At 44.6% G+C, this 14,915-nt stretch overlaps 1 protein-coding gene across 11 annotated transcripts in view; it reads right to left on the bottom strand.

The window, feature by feature from the left end:
- Window positions 1–14,915, bottom strand: part of MAD1L1 (mitotic arrest deficient 1 like 1) — a 346,130-nt gene that overhangs the window by 111,649 nt on the left and 219,566 nt on the right. For all 11 annotated transcript variants that reach the window (XM_064726015.1, XM_064726016.1, XM_064726014.1 and 8 more), the window contains one exon: window positions 9,749–9,956. In XM_064726015.1, coding sequence (XP_064582085.1) covers window positions 9,749–9,956 — 208 coding nt within the window. The remainder of the gene's footprint in view (window positions 1–9,748; window positions 9,957–14,915) is intronic.

Raw genomic sequence — 14,915 nt, forward strand, 5'->3', positions numbered from 1 at the left:
CCAAATAAATCCACTATGGATTAACATTTCTCCTACTTGTTCACTACCTAGAATGTATTTGATTAGAAAAGCGTGATCAAAACTCTGCTTGACCATTTTTCAGCACTTCACCATTTTTCTTTTCCTCATCAGGGAGAAAAATGTATCCATTAGTTAACCTTTTCAAACACATTCTTTTTGTAGTCTAATTCAAAGAAGGATTATAAAAAAATCGTCAGACTCGGCATGTGAATGGCTTTTTGTGAGCACAGGGAACAAGCATTCATATATCAGAACATCAGCATGGGGAGATAAGGGAGCTGTATACTGAGAGCTTATCTGAATGCAAGATCAGCCCTGTGAAACCAGCATAAACATCAAGGACAGAATCCATATATTGATGTAATTCTTAGTGCTACTAGTGCATTTGTGTGAATTTGCAATTAAATAAAGCTTATTCCTTACAAAGAAAACAAGAAGTTAAGGATACGATTCAAGGTCTATTGAGATCAATGAAAATTTTTTTTCATTGCATTTGAATATAGCTCCCTTTCCCTCCCTCCCAACGTGTCTACCAGAATATTAAGAAAGAAATTACCTGAAATTTGTTTGTACTACTTTTAAACAGACCAAGAATTGAATCCTCAATTCTCTTAGTCTGCTTTCTAAAGCAGCAAATCCAAAGCTCTCCTTTCATCCACAGCTAACATTTCATGTATTTAAATCCACATTAGTTTTGTACCAAATAAAGTCATTGGAAATACCACAAATAGATGTGGGTGACAAATTAACTGATGCAGGCAACATAACTTTGAATTTCCTGACTTTTAGGCAATTAAAATATCAACTTAATTGTTGGATCTGTGTAGCTTCTCTCATTTTAATATGTAAATCAGTCTCTATTACGCTATAGCTCAAAGAATGTGTGACTCTGCTTACTTGATTAGGCTGGGAATTGCTGGTCCTGCTGTCACTATGTTTACACTCTAGTGACAACTTTGCACATCAAATTCACATAATGCAATGTCATCAACTTACTCATCAAATACAAACTTCTTAAATACAGCCGCCGCTCTAAAATACTGAACCTTATTTTACTTCATTTACAGCTCCTAAACAATCAGCCTAAGTGAAAAGAAAAACTGGAAATTCAACTGCACAACAGTATTTCTCAGAAAAAACAGCTTCCCACAGTCAGGGAGATGAAGCAGAAAAACAGTCTATGCCAAAAGTTATCCTTTGGCTTCCACATTTTAGTTGCATGTTGCCCCTTTAAAATGTGGTACAAGGAGACAAACTTTATTTCTCAGTCTCCACACATTCACCCCACCTCATTTAGGAGCCAGTGTTAAGGAGCCCTGATTTATCCTGTGAAGATAGTCAGATGTCAGCTCGTGGCCACCTGCAAATTGATACAAGGAATTCAGAGAAAAGCAGCAAACTCAGTCTTTTTTTTTCCTATTATGAGCTGATCACAACAGGAAAGCCATCTTGGACAGTATGGAGTGGGAAAGTGTAAATAAGTTCAATATTTTCCCATTCCTGTCATCTTTCCTGAATCCAATAACCAGCCCCAACCAAGGGGACATTCACCTTGCCAGCACAAGGCTTTTTAAGACTTCCCACTGTCCTTGACACCCCTTGCAAAGTTCCTCCACTGGATTTCTACCACTCTGCTGGCTCACAGAGGCATCAGGCTTTAATTTCCAGGAGAAACAATGCACTGACAAGATGCAGAGCAGAGATCTGAGGCTCTCTGCTGCCGGAGCGTTCCGCCACGCTGGCAGGCTGGATTTTCTGATGTCAGGGAAATCGTGTCGGCCCGAATTTGAGACATCAGCACAAGCCTTTCTTCTCAATCCTGCTGATGAATGAAAGAGCATTTTCAATTGTGTACATCCAGAGGCCTTGTGGCACATCAGGACTAATCAAAAGCTGCTCCATGATGCCAAGTGCTGTCAGAGGCAGCTCACGGCACAGCCCCGCAGGAGCCAAAGGGCAGCTGCAGATAATGCTGCATTTCCTCCCCTTCAGGGCTGGAGCATCCCAGCCACCAAGGAGGCCACAAGCAAGCAATGAGAGATCAACTCAAATATCCCAAAACAGAAATGCCAAAGTTTACCAGCAACAAAGCTCAACAGGCTGCTGGTCTGTCTCTGGTTGATGAAGAAACCATCAGCACAGAGGGACATTGAAGAACTGAGGGATGGAGAAGGACTGTGGCCACAAAGGGTGTTACCTTTCATGTGGCAGTTTCTGTACAGTACAAATTTGGTGTTTTACAAGGATTGTGGGGGTGGGAAGGATTTAAAACACAGAGAGAAGGGTTTGGGATCCTTCAGCAGCTCATTGATTTTTCTCCTTGCATAGGCTCTGAATGTCCCATGAGTAAAAATGGGAGCACAGCTACTTCTGGGGGTTACTTCTGGTAGTGAGAGCAACTCTTACACATGCTCACTTTGTATTTCACTCAGCTACTGATGGACTGGGAACTGGAATCCCAAGTAACCAGGCTCAACAATACTGTTTCAATTACCAGTTTTTCCTTCACAGCCATATACAGGAGGAGACAGAATACTCCTTGTCAGCCCAGGTTTCTCTACACATTTTCTCTTGGTTTATCTGCTCCCTGAAGTCACCTCTAACCTTGCTCTCTGCCCATCTGTAATGGTTTCAGCTATTTCTAACCTTCCCACCTCCCTCAGCACAGCAGCCTCTTCTTCCCCAGATGTAACACCACACCTTTACGGTGTCAGGACCCAGTAAGGAAAATGCATTTGCCCAGGAAACCAGCAGCTTTCTCCTCAGCTGTATTTTCTTGCAGTGCTACTCATTTCCATTACACCCAGACTCAAGTCAGGATCAATAAGCCCAGAGAATCTTCCCTTGGGAGCCTCCTTTCTCATATTGCTACAGAAACCATGGCAGATGTTGTTGCAGTTGTGTTTAAATTTGGTGCTCCTCATCACATATACATTTTTATTTTCTTTTCCATTTCCTTCTCTCTCACAACTTATTTTACTATTTTTTCTTTGCAAAAATGGTTTTTTTTATGGAACAAAGCTTCTACTTCTACTAAATATTTTGTAATCCATTTCTTCACAGTGCCTAGGAAGAGGGAAGAAGATGCTTTAAAAAAAAAACCCTTGTAGGACTTGCTGGAGCTGTGTGGAAGTATTATGTGGGTTCACAGGCTGCCTCTTAGAAAAACAGAAATATTGAGTTCTCCAAGAACTTTAGATGTGAAATTGGTAGAAAAGGAGGGCAGAAAGAAATCCTGCAGCTTTTTTTGCTCTTTGTGAAGGCTAAGTATAGTCTGGATAGTAACCTTTGACTGACACCAAGTTTTACACATTCACCAGCTACAACAGAACTACTTTACAGAATTTATTACAAACCTCTGGCTCCCTGGACAGCAGACAGAGCCTGAAAGTTCTAACAATGCCTCAGTGGCACCTCCCATCCCAGTTTCACAGGAAGCTGCAGGCTTCAGGCATCCTTGGGGGTTTGTTGGGTCAGCAACCTTTGGCCCTCTCGCAGCACACAGGTTACACTGAGCTCAGGGCAAGCCTCTGCTTGTTCAACAGACTCATGGCATCTTGCCACAGGCAGGGCACACTGTTTGCAATATCCTCAGTGCTGCATGACTTCATATCTGTGTTTTCTCCAAAAAAAAAACAAGCTTGGGAATCTTTCTGCATGATGAATACTATATAAGATTAAAGCAATTTTCTTCTAAGACCAGAAAACAAATTCAAATTCAAATTCTTCCAGCCCTTTTGAGATGCTGGACTTTCATCCAAGCCAGGACCTTTATAGGTGCCTGCAGTGACTTCAGTAGTGCAGAACATTTACCATCAAAGGTACTGTTGCTGAATCAGACACACAAAAGCTTCAAGGTATTTTCCCCTTACAGCTGCACTGCCCAAATCCATTGACACCATTTAGGGACTCTCCCCTGACCACTGTAACCCTGTCAATATGAAGTACAGGAGATCACAACTCTGCTAGAGTTATTTATGAAAACAGGTATATTTAGCAGTACCACCTGGCTATCTCTAGTGCTGGGCTGAGACAAAGGGATATGGATAATAATGAAGGGAATCAAAGTAAGCTCTATTTAAACTATCAGCTTATTCCCAGTCTTAATATACAATTCAGGTCCCAGACTGGTCTAAATGTCTTGCAGAAGAGAAAGTAGCACCATAAAAACAATAATAAGGAGAATTAGCTGGGAGCTGGAGGGATTGCCCCACAGAGGCTGTGGAGTCAGCACAGGAGGGCAGGCAGCTCCCAGTTGGTCAGGACTGCTGCTAATAACTCATCTTTGTGCTGCTGTCCATGTCATTTGTGGTTTGCACACTGATGCTATGCAGCACCTTGGATGTAGGTAGCAGTAGGGGATGATTTCTTCCCCCATCAAGGATATGTGGCGATCTCTGGAGTGAAAGAGGACAGACCTTCATCAGTGCACAGCAAAGCACCAGAGGCAAAGTCAAGCTCTTTATTAACTTCAGATGAAATTGGGATATGCAGAAAGCAATTTACTGAGATACAGGCAGGGCACAAAGGCTAACATCCTGCTTTTAACACAAGTCCCTTAACATCTGAAGGCAGCAAATGCCCTGGACCTTTTTGTCTCTTTAGAAGAAAGGCAATTCCTCCAGTAAGAGTAAAGGGGAACTGGCAGGTTAAAGATAAGTGACAGATGGGTCACCTAATGAATCCTTCCTGTGCTTCAGCATGAGACTGAAGGAGAGCTGCCCTCTGTGCACTCACCTGCCCAAGCCCATCTGACCAGAGGGATGCTGAGAGCACTGGCACAAAGTGAGGAATGGAGGCTGCAGTGCCACACGTGCACCCAGCAGCAGCTGAGGTCAGGCAGGATCCTCCATCAGCTGGACTGGGTTCTCACTCACAGGTGCAGCCCCCATCGTGTGTGGATTCCCTACACAGATGGCAGGAAGCACCAAGGCTTCCAAGCACCAACAGCTCAGACAACTGTGGATGGAGAACAGCAAAATTCGAAATTCCATCTGCTCCTTTTTTGTCACCTTCTGTACTCAGAAACACATTCATCAGAAGCACAAGCACAGTGGGACAGTGACAAATTTTACCATCTCTGGCTTGTCACTTCAACAAGATTAGATTATTTTAATATTAATTCATTACCCAATTTAAATCCAATTAAATAGATTTTACAAGGCCCTGGCATGGCTGTGATGCTGGGGACAGCCCCTGCTGAATGCCAGGTGTAGCATCTGTGTTAGGGCCAAACACCTGCCTCAGAGTGAGATTTCCCCCTTTTCCACTTTTTCCCTATCAAGGAGAAAAGGACACTGAAACCATTGAGATGGATGAACAGCTTTTCTTTTTGATGGGATTATGCTTAGGAAAATAGTTCCAAAGTTCTCCACAGATGGTTGAAATCAGAGTTGATTTCCCCATCTTCCTTCCTGGTAGGGGTGCCAGCCTCTCTCTCACCAGAAAGAATATTAAAAGCACTTTTCCTCTTTCTCACAGGGAGAAGCTGCATGAAGAAAGGAACACTCTGGTGCAGCTATGGGATAGCAATAAATCATGAGACCTCATGGAAAATTCACATTACTGCATTCTTTTAGTCAGGAACCAGCTTCCATGGATCATTCATTCCTACATTCAGATAAATTACCTTTAAGATAAAAACACAAATGGAGATGAGGAGCACCTGAACCATTCTCTCTCATTTCTACCCATGCTTTGTTACAAGTCATTACCTCTCCAGCTCCCTATTAGCTGCCATCTACATACTTGCTTGCAACTAAGACCCAAATCCATCTCTAGCAGTGCCAAAAAAGTCAAGAGGTCTACCAGGACCCCACAGGGCAAAAAAAGAAAGATCTAAACAAAAATGGCCTGGAGAGAATTGGGGAAAAAAGTAGGAAAATATATGGAGATGGAAGAAAAAAGTAGAAGATGCAGACTGAAATACAGAAGGGGCCGTGGAGGGAAGGTGTGAAGAGCATAGGAAAGGGAAATGCAGAACTGGAACAGATTTCAGATCTGTGCAGCAATGCCCTGTGCCACCTTTCCAAAGCTGTCACAATCTGCATCCCTGTTTGTGAGGCAGGAGGACTCGGAGCCTCTCCCCAGATGGCTGTCTGACCTTGGTGCTCCCTGCTCTTACACAGCCCAGCAGAGCAGCACAACACTCACAGAGCTCCAGCCCACACCCCGAGCACAGCACCCACAGGAGCCCCCCAGGAGCCCCCCAACACCCTGCTCTGCCAATCTCATTTTGGAAAGGACAGGATGTTGTTATAGCTCTCCATAGGTCCCTATCTGAACAGAGACTGTTATGGCATAAGTGAGAGGAAAGGGCCACTGAACCACGTGGCAAGGTGCCAGGCTGTGCTGCAGCCTCCAGCAGTTATGCTCAAAGAGATTTAAAGTCCAGCATAACCTTGATTTTTAATAGAGTCACATTTAATGAGCTTTAACGTCCACAGTAATAATTTTCTTATTACCTACGCAGGAGTCGGAAATACAATCAGAAGAAATGTGCTGCACTCCAGTCCAATGAAGGGATTTAACAATGGCCAACACATTATTATCAAAACCATCAACATCATTGTCCTTAATGCCTTTTTTTGGTTGGTATAATTATAATTCTGTGAACCATAAGCATAGCTGTTGCATACCACATAAGCTTGCTGGATGCATCAAACCTGGCTGGCTGGAGGCCACCCAAATCCCTCACCTTGCCAAGCAGCCAGTCAGGTTATATGGCAAAATAGGACAATAAAATCTTACATTTACCTCTATCTGTCTAAAGGCAAAATGCAAACTTACAAATGACCTCTGTTGTCCTCCCAGCTTTTATCCATACTCTTCCTACTCTGTCCTTGCTCTCTCTTCACCCCATTCTGTTCTGACATCAGGGACCTCCCACCTGAAAAGCTCAGAGAAGTGAATTTGCCTCCTGTGTGTACCACACGAATGAGCAAGATAAACAGATGGGGAGTGCAGCTGACAGAGAGGGGTGCAAGAAAAACTCCAATTCTTGTTATTTTTGTACAGAAACAGCTTCACAATGCTCACAGAAATCCACTCCCTTATCATGCACAACAAACCTCCCTCCCTGGGGCAGCCAATTGGACAGTGACAAACAAAGCAGAGGGAGTTTCTGCCACACGCTCCCCACTTCACACCTTGAAAATACACTGAAGCAGAAGGCATGTGGCAGCTGTTGCTGTGGGCAGAGGTAAGAAAACAGCAAAAGCTGGATCTTCCATGTCTTATCCAGAAGGAGACAGTGTGATTTTCTGGCCACATGGATCCATGTTGTTGAGCCACTGCTGAACAGCTGCTGTATCCACACTGTGGGTGCAGGATGGAGTCAGTGCAGAAATGGAAGCAGCCTGCACAGCACACTTGATCAGCTGCCCCCAAGCCCACTTGGAGCTCTCCCTGCTCCAGCAAGGAGGCCAAATCTGGCATTTACCTTGCTAATTTAAAGCCAGCTCAGAATAACCCAGTAACCTTGTGGTCAGCACTGTGACACGCTCAGCATCTCTGCACATCCCAACATTTGCATCTGACTATGCTGCTGAATGCTCCCACAGCAGAAATGAAAGTTTGAGTGCATTTATGACAATGTGCCCTGTGCATGACAGTGATGCACACAAGCACACGAGCCACAAGAAAAAATGCCCAAGATCTTATCACATAACCTGGCTTCCTATACCTTCACCCTGTCCTCAAAGAGAGTCATCCACAGGGCTGCTCCAGCCTTCAACAGCTTTTTCCCATTTTGTTTACAAGAATCACTTCCAGATGCACTTATAGGCACTCTGAGAATCCAAAGGGCCCTCCTGTGACTTTGGTAAATGACACTGAAGTACTTCCCACCCTTCTAAGTTCTGAACCTGCTGCTCTCTTCCATCTGAGCTGGTTACCAGAAGTCAGAATGAAGTAGCTTGGGACTGGGGTAAAAGGAAAAAAAACCACATGACATACATGAGGCTGGAAATACCCTGAAACCCAGCGAGCTGTTTGTTTTCCTGTTGGAATCAAAGGCAGAAGAGAAAACAGCTTTAAAAATGCATCCCTTCTGAGCTAATGCCAAACCTGGTAACATCCCAGCACAGAGCACCTCACAAACAGCTAAAAGCAGCTGCACAGAGAAAGGCAGCAGAATAATAATTCTAACACATGACAGGAGGCACACGTGAGGAGCACATTCCCCCAGAAGAGATGGTCTAATTACTGCAGATGATACCCCAGAGGTTCACCCATCAGTGACAGAGGCAGGGGCTGACCCACCTCTGCAGCCTCCCTGCCCTCCCTGGGCACTGCAGCATCAGATGTGCCTGGCACTGAGGGCATAAGGACACACAAGGGCACTGGGCAGCTGCATCTGCTGCAATTTAAACACCTAAAACACACTGCATCTCAAATTGCAATGCAAGAGCTATCCCCAGGAACTGCCCACTGGGGGTCTGAGACTGGAAGCTCCTACAGACAATAGTTTTTTTTAAAATGTTTGCCAAGTGTTTCATGCTCATGCATCTGTTAGAGCAGCCACTAACAGGAGTGACAGAACTGTCACTTACTTGTAACATGCAGTGAGCTCTTCACTTTATAAACCACCCCATCTGCACCTCTCACCATCCTATTTTTAAGGCTATATAGTACCATAATCCAGTATGAGATGCTGGAACAAACACAATCTCAGCAGTAATAAAGTGCCATTGTTTGAGCGATGGGAACACAGACAAGCTACTTTCTGAGAATTTCTGTTTCATAACAGAGAAAAATGTTTTCTTCTGTGGATTTTCTTTAAACCAGGGCTCTGCCCTTTTGTGGGTCTGAAGCCTCCAGCACTTGTTACCTTTGGGAAAAGTTCTGCTCTTTCAGACTCATCTGAGGGAGGATCCTGACCTCCAGACACTGACCAAGTACATACAGTTGGGACACACCAGGTTTGCTCCACACAGACCTTCAGTTCTCTTTTATTTTTCTCTTCTCTAACAAATTGTTTTGAGGCCATGAGAGAATTACAGCAGTAACTTCTCCAGGGCTTTTCAGCATAACTTGGTTCTGCCTGGTCCCTCACAGCGTTACAGGTGATGGCTTAGGCTTTATTGATATCCTTACCTTGATTTTCAGAGTCTGAGAGCATGTCTGGAGGTGCCGATTTCTGGGGTTGCTGTATACTAAGAAGTCTCACTCAGGTATGTGAAAGGAAGACAGACTGCACTGGAGTGCCACAGATTCTGTGAAACGTATTTAGCTCAGTGAAAGATGTACTCTGCTTTCATGGAGTATTGAATGTAGCTGTGATTAATGGGGCACATATACACTGATAAACAATATTAATTTGTTTTAAGCCAGGTCTGAAAAGATTTCAACCACTTGCTTCCCTGCAGCTATGAAAGTTATTTCCTGCTGTCTGTACTACCTCAAGGGCTAAACCAGCCCTGAAAGGAAGGAAATATTTCCTTTCACTCTGTCGGCAGCACCAGCCTATGAAGGCTGTTGTATTGGTATTTCATTCATCATGAGCAAATGATATGAATTATTACTATTTAGCCTTACCACCCACCCTCTACCATACTGCCACAGGATTGCCACCTCACATCCCCTCTCTCCTGCATGAACCCAGCTTTTTTCATTTCCCATATAACCACTCCATCAAGCACACTGTCTGCAATGCCTCCATCTGCTTCTGCACTCTGGCAACACGAATGAATAAATGCATCCCCAGGAGCAGAAGCCAGCAGCCTACCTGCCACTTCTTGTGGGGACTGAAAAGCCCCAACTCCTTCGAGATTCCCAGAGATGGAGCCGCCTCCTTTGAGCACCCGCACGAGCTCCCGCAGCCGCTCGCACTCCTCCTGCAGCTGCTGCTGCTCCTCCTTGCGCTGCTGCTTGGCCAGGCTCATGGGGTTCATGCTGAAATGGACAACCTTGGTTCTGCTGGGGTCGTAGTCACCCTGGGGGGCAGGAAAAAAAACAAACCAAAAGCACATTGAGTAACCGATCCAACCTGCAAGTTCACCCGGTCTGTATTGCTGGGTGAAATAAAAAAACGTTACAGCAGAAACAAGGTGACATTCATGCAGTGACAAGGTTTTATTGTAACAGTTGAAGGCAGCCAAGCCCAGTATTGTTTCTCCTTCTCTTGCTATTCCATCTTTAAAAAAACCCTGAAACAACAGGCAAAGAAACAACAAACAAACCAACAAAAAAAAAAAACAAACCAGAAAAACCCACCTAAACACCCCACTTATGACAGAACTCATTCCCTGGCTGGTACTTCCACAGTCAGATTTAACTCCAGAAATGAAGTTTTATAGCTGTATTTAAAATCTCTTGATAGCAGGAGATTATAATGAACACCCAAATACACCCTTAAACTACAGCAGGACACCCAGTGCCAGCCTGATTTATTGCTCATATGAGCCAGCAATATCCATGGCATCCAAAGGTGGAGCCATTAGCAAGTTGTATCAGCTTATCCCAAGCAAGGGAACAGATATTCCATTTCTTTTTTCTCAAAGGAGAGTTGTATTTACAGCAGCTTAAATAGTCAGTCAAGCCCTAAGATGGCAAATTAATATTCTTTCAAAGAGAGAGGAAAACACTGATGTTTCATTTGTGATTTCAGAGAGACAATTTTCATATAAACTACAGGAAGCCTCACGACCATAAATGTAGTAAAACATGTGCTAACGCTGGCTGCCACGGCACTCTGCCCAGCTGAAACCCTATAGCACTGCCTGCATAAAAAGCTATTTTATATGGTAATATTTTTCCTTCAATTAAATCTCGGGACCTAAAGTGATTTTGTAAACATTAATTAACCCTCAAGAGCAGCATGAGGTAGGTATTATCCCAATTTTAACATTTCATTTCCATTAAAGACGTGATAGAACTTTATGTGGGGTTTTTTTCCATGCAAACCAGAGCAGAGACTGAGTGACTTCATCCTGCACTGCTGGTAAGAGACCCCAGAAGATCCCACTCCCAAATATCTTTTATTGAAAGTACTCTCTATTCTCATAAAGTGAAGCTCTTCATCAGGCAGTGAACTGCTGAAACGCACTGCCCCAGAGCCTGGCAACAGACACGAAACAGTAACAAAAATGGGTTTGACAAATTCAAGGACAACAGCTCTATAACTGGGCCATGCCAGAGCAGGACATGTGAGAATCTTCCAGCACCTCTGGTTGCTGGCAGAGTGCTGGAGAGCATGGACAAATCTGTGGGCTTTCACAGAATAACAGCTTCTACCATTGTGGTCAAAGATGCTCTTCTGGGATTTTCTTCCCAGAGATAGAAAAACAAGAGGGGTGTGGTGGTTCCTCATAACTACTCTGAGAAACCAGTGTGAGCACAGCTGTGCATCTGGCTAGGAGAGAGCCACTGCTCCACAGGGTAAGCGCAAGTTACAGAGAAAGGAGATCACATGTGTGTGTCCCAGGCCATGAAGGGATGGGAAGAACTCCCAGAGGTCTGCCCTGGTCCAAGAGCTCACTCCAGGGAGCTGGGAAGACTCAGGTACAGAACCTCAGGTCCCCTTCCCAGGTGTTTGCAGACCCCACAGTCAGGATTATGTGGTCTCCCAACTCTTGGCCACACTCTGAGCAGGGGATGCACGTTCTCCTACTGCCCAACCTCACTCAGTGACCTCAGGAACACGTGGGAGGGCAGCACTGCCCTGCAGCCCCACAGCATCAGGACTTTGTGACCCCATTTCCACAGCCAGGCTGAGACAAAATTCCCTTAATTGCCAATCAAGCAATTCAGGCCAAAAGAAGAAATTATCCCACCATCAGCCTTGATCAAAAGAAATTCAGGTGAGACCTGAAGGACACAAGCAGCATGCTGGAGATATCAAACAGAGGGAGAAGGAAGACAGCTGCAACACCAGCTCATTAGATGTATTTTCCTCAGCACAGACTGGCATTTACAAACCTGCTTTTGCCAGCTCGTTACCTTCTCCTGCTATTTGCACTCCAGGACTCCTCCAGACAGGTCAGGGCACTCCTCACTCTTATGTTTGTCTATCAAGGGAAGAGATTTAACTCCAAAGTTTGCAACAGGGCTTACTCTGGCTGCTAGGAGGATGCTCCAGGGTCAGCTGTGGATCCCAGCTTTCCTTGGGCAGCTGCTGGTGCTTCTGACCAGCTGGGAAGGGCTCTGGCCCTGTCCCCTTTGCCAAGGCCAGGCAGAGCTCCCAGCCCCTCATCCTGGCTGCCAGCACCATTCCAGCTGCAGTGCAGGGATCCACAGCAGCAGGGTGCCTGTGTGAGGAAAGCCTTGCACACCTGGAGACTGCTGCTCCTTCCCTGCTGGGGCTGCTGTAACCCACACTGCACCAATCTTTTAACTCTGCAGGTTATTTACCCTTTTCCATCACCTTTCTACAAAGCCCTGCCATGAAGCTGCAGTGCTTTGGCTCTTACAGATCTTTCAGACCATTTATCCTCTCCTTTCATAACGTGCCCCCCTTGAAAAATCTTGCTGTACAACTCATCACCAGGACTCAGCCTTATTTTCAGGGTTCACCAGCTCTCCTCAGCACATCAGTCTGAAGCTTCACTGAGACAAGAGAATCTCTTAAAAGCCCACAGTGCAACGAAGGCAGTGGCAGAATCCATCTCATTTAACATTTCTGGGAGATCACCAACATATTTGCTATGCTACTCACATTTTTGGGCTAGGGGCAGTAGCTTTCTCTTTCTTCTACACAGTACACATCAAACCAGTACATTTCTCCCTACAGCTAAAATATTAGTGCAGCTGGTTTATATTACAGCAATGCCTAAAAGAAACCAATTGAGACAGGGATCCCAGCATGCCAGGTCCTGTACAAACCCCACAGGAAAGTGCCAGCTAAAGCCAAAAAAGCAGACAACAAATCCCAAAGGTGCAGTATGTGAGGGGAGTGCAGGTATGGAAAGATGCAGCCTCTGGTTCCAGGTTCCTCAGCAGCATGGCAGAATAGAAAACACATCTTCAGAGCTGCTCCTCCTCACCACCAGACCATGCTGCCACCTCACAGTCGTACCAAGCAGCCTCCAGGAAATTCACTGGCACTCTCTGGAGTTTCAAATGAATGCAGGAAGCTTTCCATGGAAACAGCACAGACCAGAGGCAGTGTCTGGGGAAAGGGATGGGTCTCATGTGTAGGTAATATAGAAAGTCAAAACACTATCACAGCTTGGGACATCTGGAGTGTTTTTCCCAAATTTCTGAAGGTTGAGGGTGACTTTGGGTCGTGAAAAGGAGTGGTTTAGGACTGGCTCTATGAAGACCCATAGCAAAGTAGCATTAAAATCTCACTAGCATTTGATGGACATGAAACCCTAATGCTGGTAGGAAAGCAGGGATTGAAGAAAGAAAACAACATCCTCCTGGAATCCCTTTCGTTCTGGAAAATGTAAATTGCTGTTTTTCTCTGTCAACTGCACTTCCACCTACAATAAATTAGTCTTACTGATCATAATTTTATCCTTTCATTTGTGCAGCAGAAGCCTGGAGAATTGTTTCAGGCACTGGGAGAGAAGACCTAAAACAGATTTTCCCATTTAGAAAATAATTTCTAATCTTGGGTGACTGAAGAGGAAGACCAAACAGTGGCATTTGAAAGGCAGGCACAGAAGAGACAGCCACGTTCCTTGAACAGGAGCTGGGACTCCCCAAACAGCTGCCCAGGCACAGCTCCAGATGCTGCTTCTGTGCTGAACCAACACATGCAAGGAGGTATTGCTTAGCAGAGTTAAAAAGCATCTTGTAACAAATGGTAATGTATCCCTGGTTTCTCCAAGAAGCGTGAAAATCGTGCTGCAGGTTTGGAGACTGGGCCTGAATGTGAGGTTTGACCAAATCCACTTAAGCTCATGGTGCCTTTAGATGGAAATGTGGGACATTTGGGCAGTGCAATCCATGTGTGACCTACAGAGCTCTGTTGGAAAGGCATCCCATCCCTGGCTCATTCAGCAATAACTTGGTAGCTTGTTTTGCTCATCAGCACATCATGGCCAGTGTCTCAGAGAGCAAAGATAACATATTACTGCCAGTTTCTCAGCAGAATCCTCTCTTTACCCCTGTTTTCCAATACCTTAAAAACCTTAAAATACCAGAAATTTTACCTTAAAAACCAGAAATTGCAGAGATTCTGAAGAGTAAATTACTTGGACTAGAGAGAACGGCTGGCATTCATTGATTCTTCTTTTCAGAAATAACATTGAACAAGTAATTCAGATTTGTCAGAAAAATGTACAGAGAGCTTCAATTTAGGAGGAAGCAATAAATACCTTGATTGATTGCAACCAAACCTGGTTGGCACTTAAAGTGAATTACTCATTCCTGGAAAGCAACATGTTAACTAGCTGATTTGGTGTTTAAGGCAGCAAAACCTTGGTTTTTTAGCTCTCAGAACGGCACTGGACATTTTATAGAGATGATTTTTTGATTTCACGTGTCAATATGCTCCACAACTTGTGAAATAATGTTGTTTTGGTGCATTATCCTCAGCCTCCCAGGGTTTCCACATGGGAAAGTCTCTCATGGACCACCCCATTGCTGCTGTCCCAACTGTGGAGCCACTGTGTGAGACAAACACTGCAGATGCCACACACAAATATTGGCTTAGTGCAGTATGTTCCAAACACACTCTGGCAGAACTATTTAGTAAGACTCTGGCTATCAATAAACTTCCTGACAAAAGACGATGGAAAAAAGAATTTGCAACAGGGCCAATTTGTCAGCTAGAGCTGAGGTACAAGCTCAAGTCAGATGCTGCTGCCTCCCCTCTCACTTCCATCTTCCAGCTTGAAAAAAAAACACCCCAGGGAGATAATTGTGCTGATGCTATGTGTCATTTTTAAAAACTATATTATCACCAAACAGTCAGCATGTTGGTCTACGTGTTGAAATTACAGCTC

This window comes from Zonotrichia leucophrys, chromosome 14, assembly GCF_028769735.1.
Source record: "Zonotrichia leucophrys gambelii isolate GWCS_2022_RI chromosome 14, RI_Zleu_2.0, whole genome shotgun sequence".
Taxonomy (NCBI): domain Eukaryota; kingdom Metazoa; phylum Chordata; class Aves; order Passeriformes; family Passerellidae; genus Zonotrichia; species Zonotrichia leucophrys.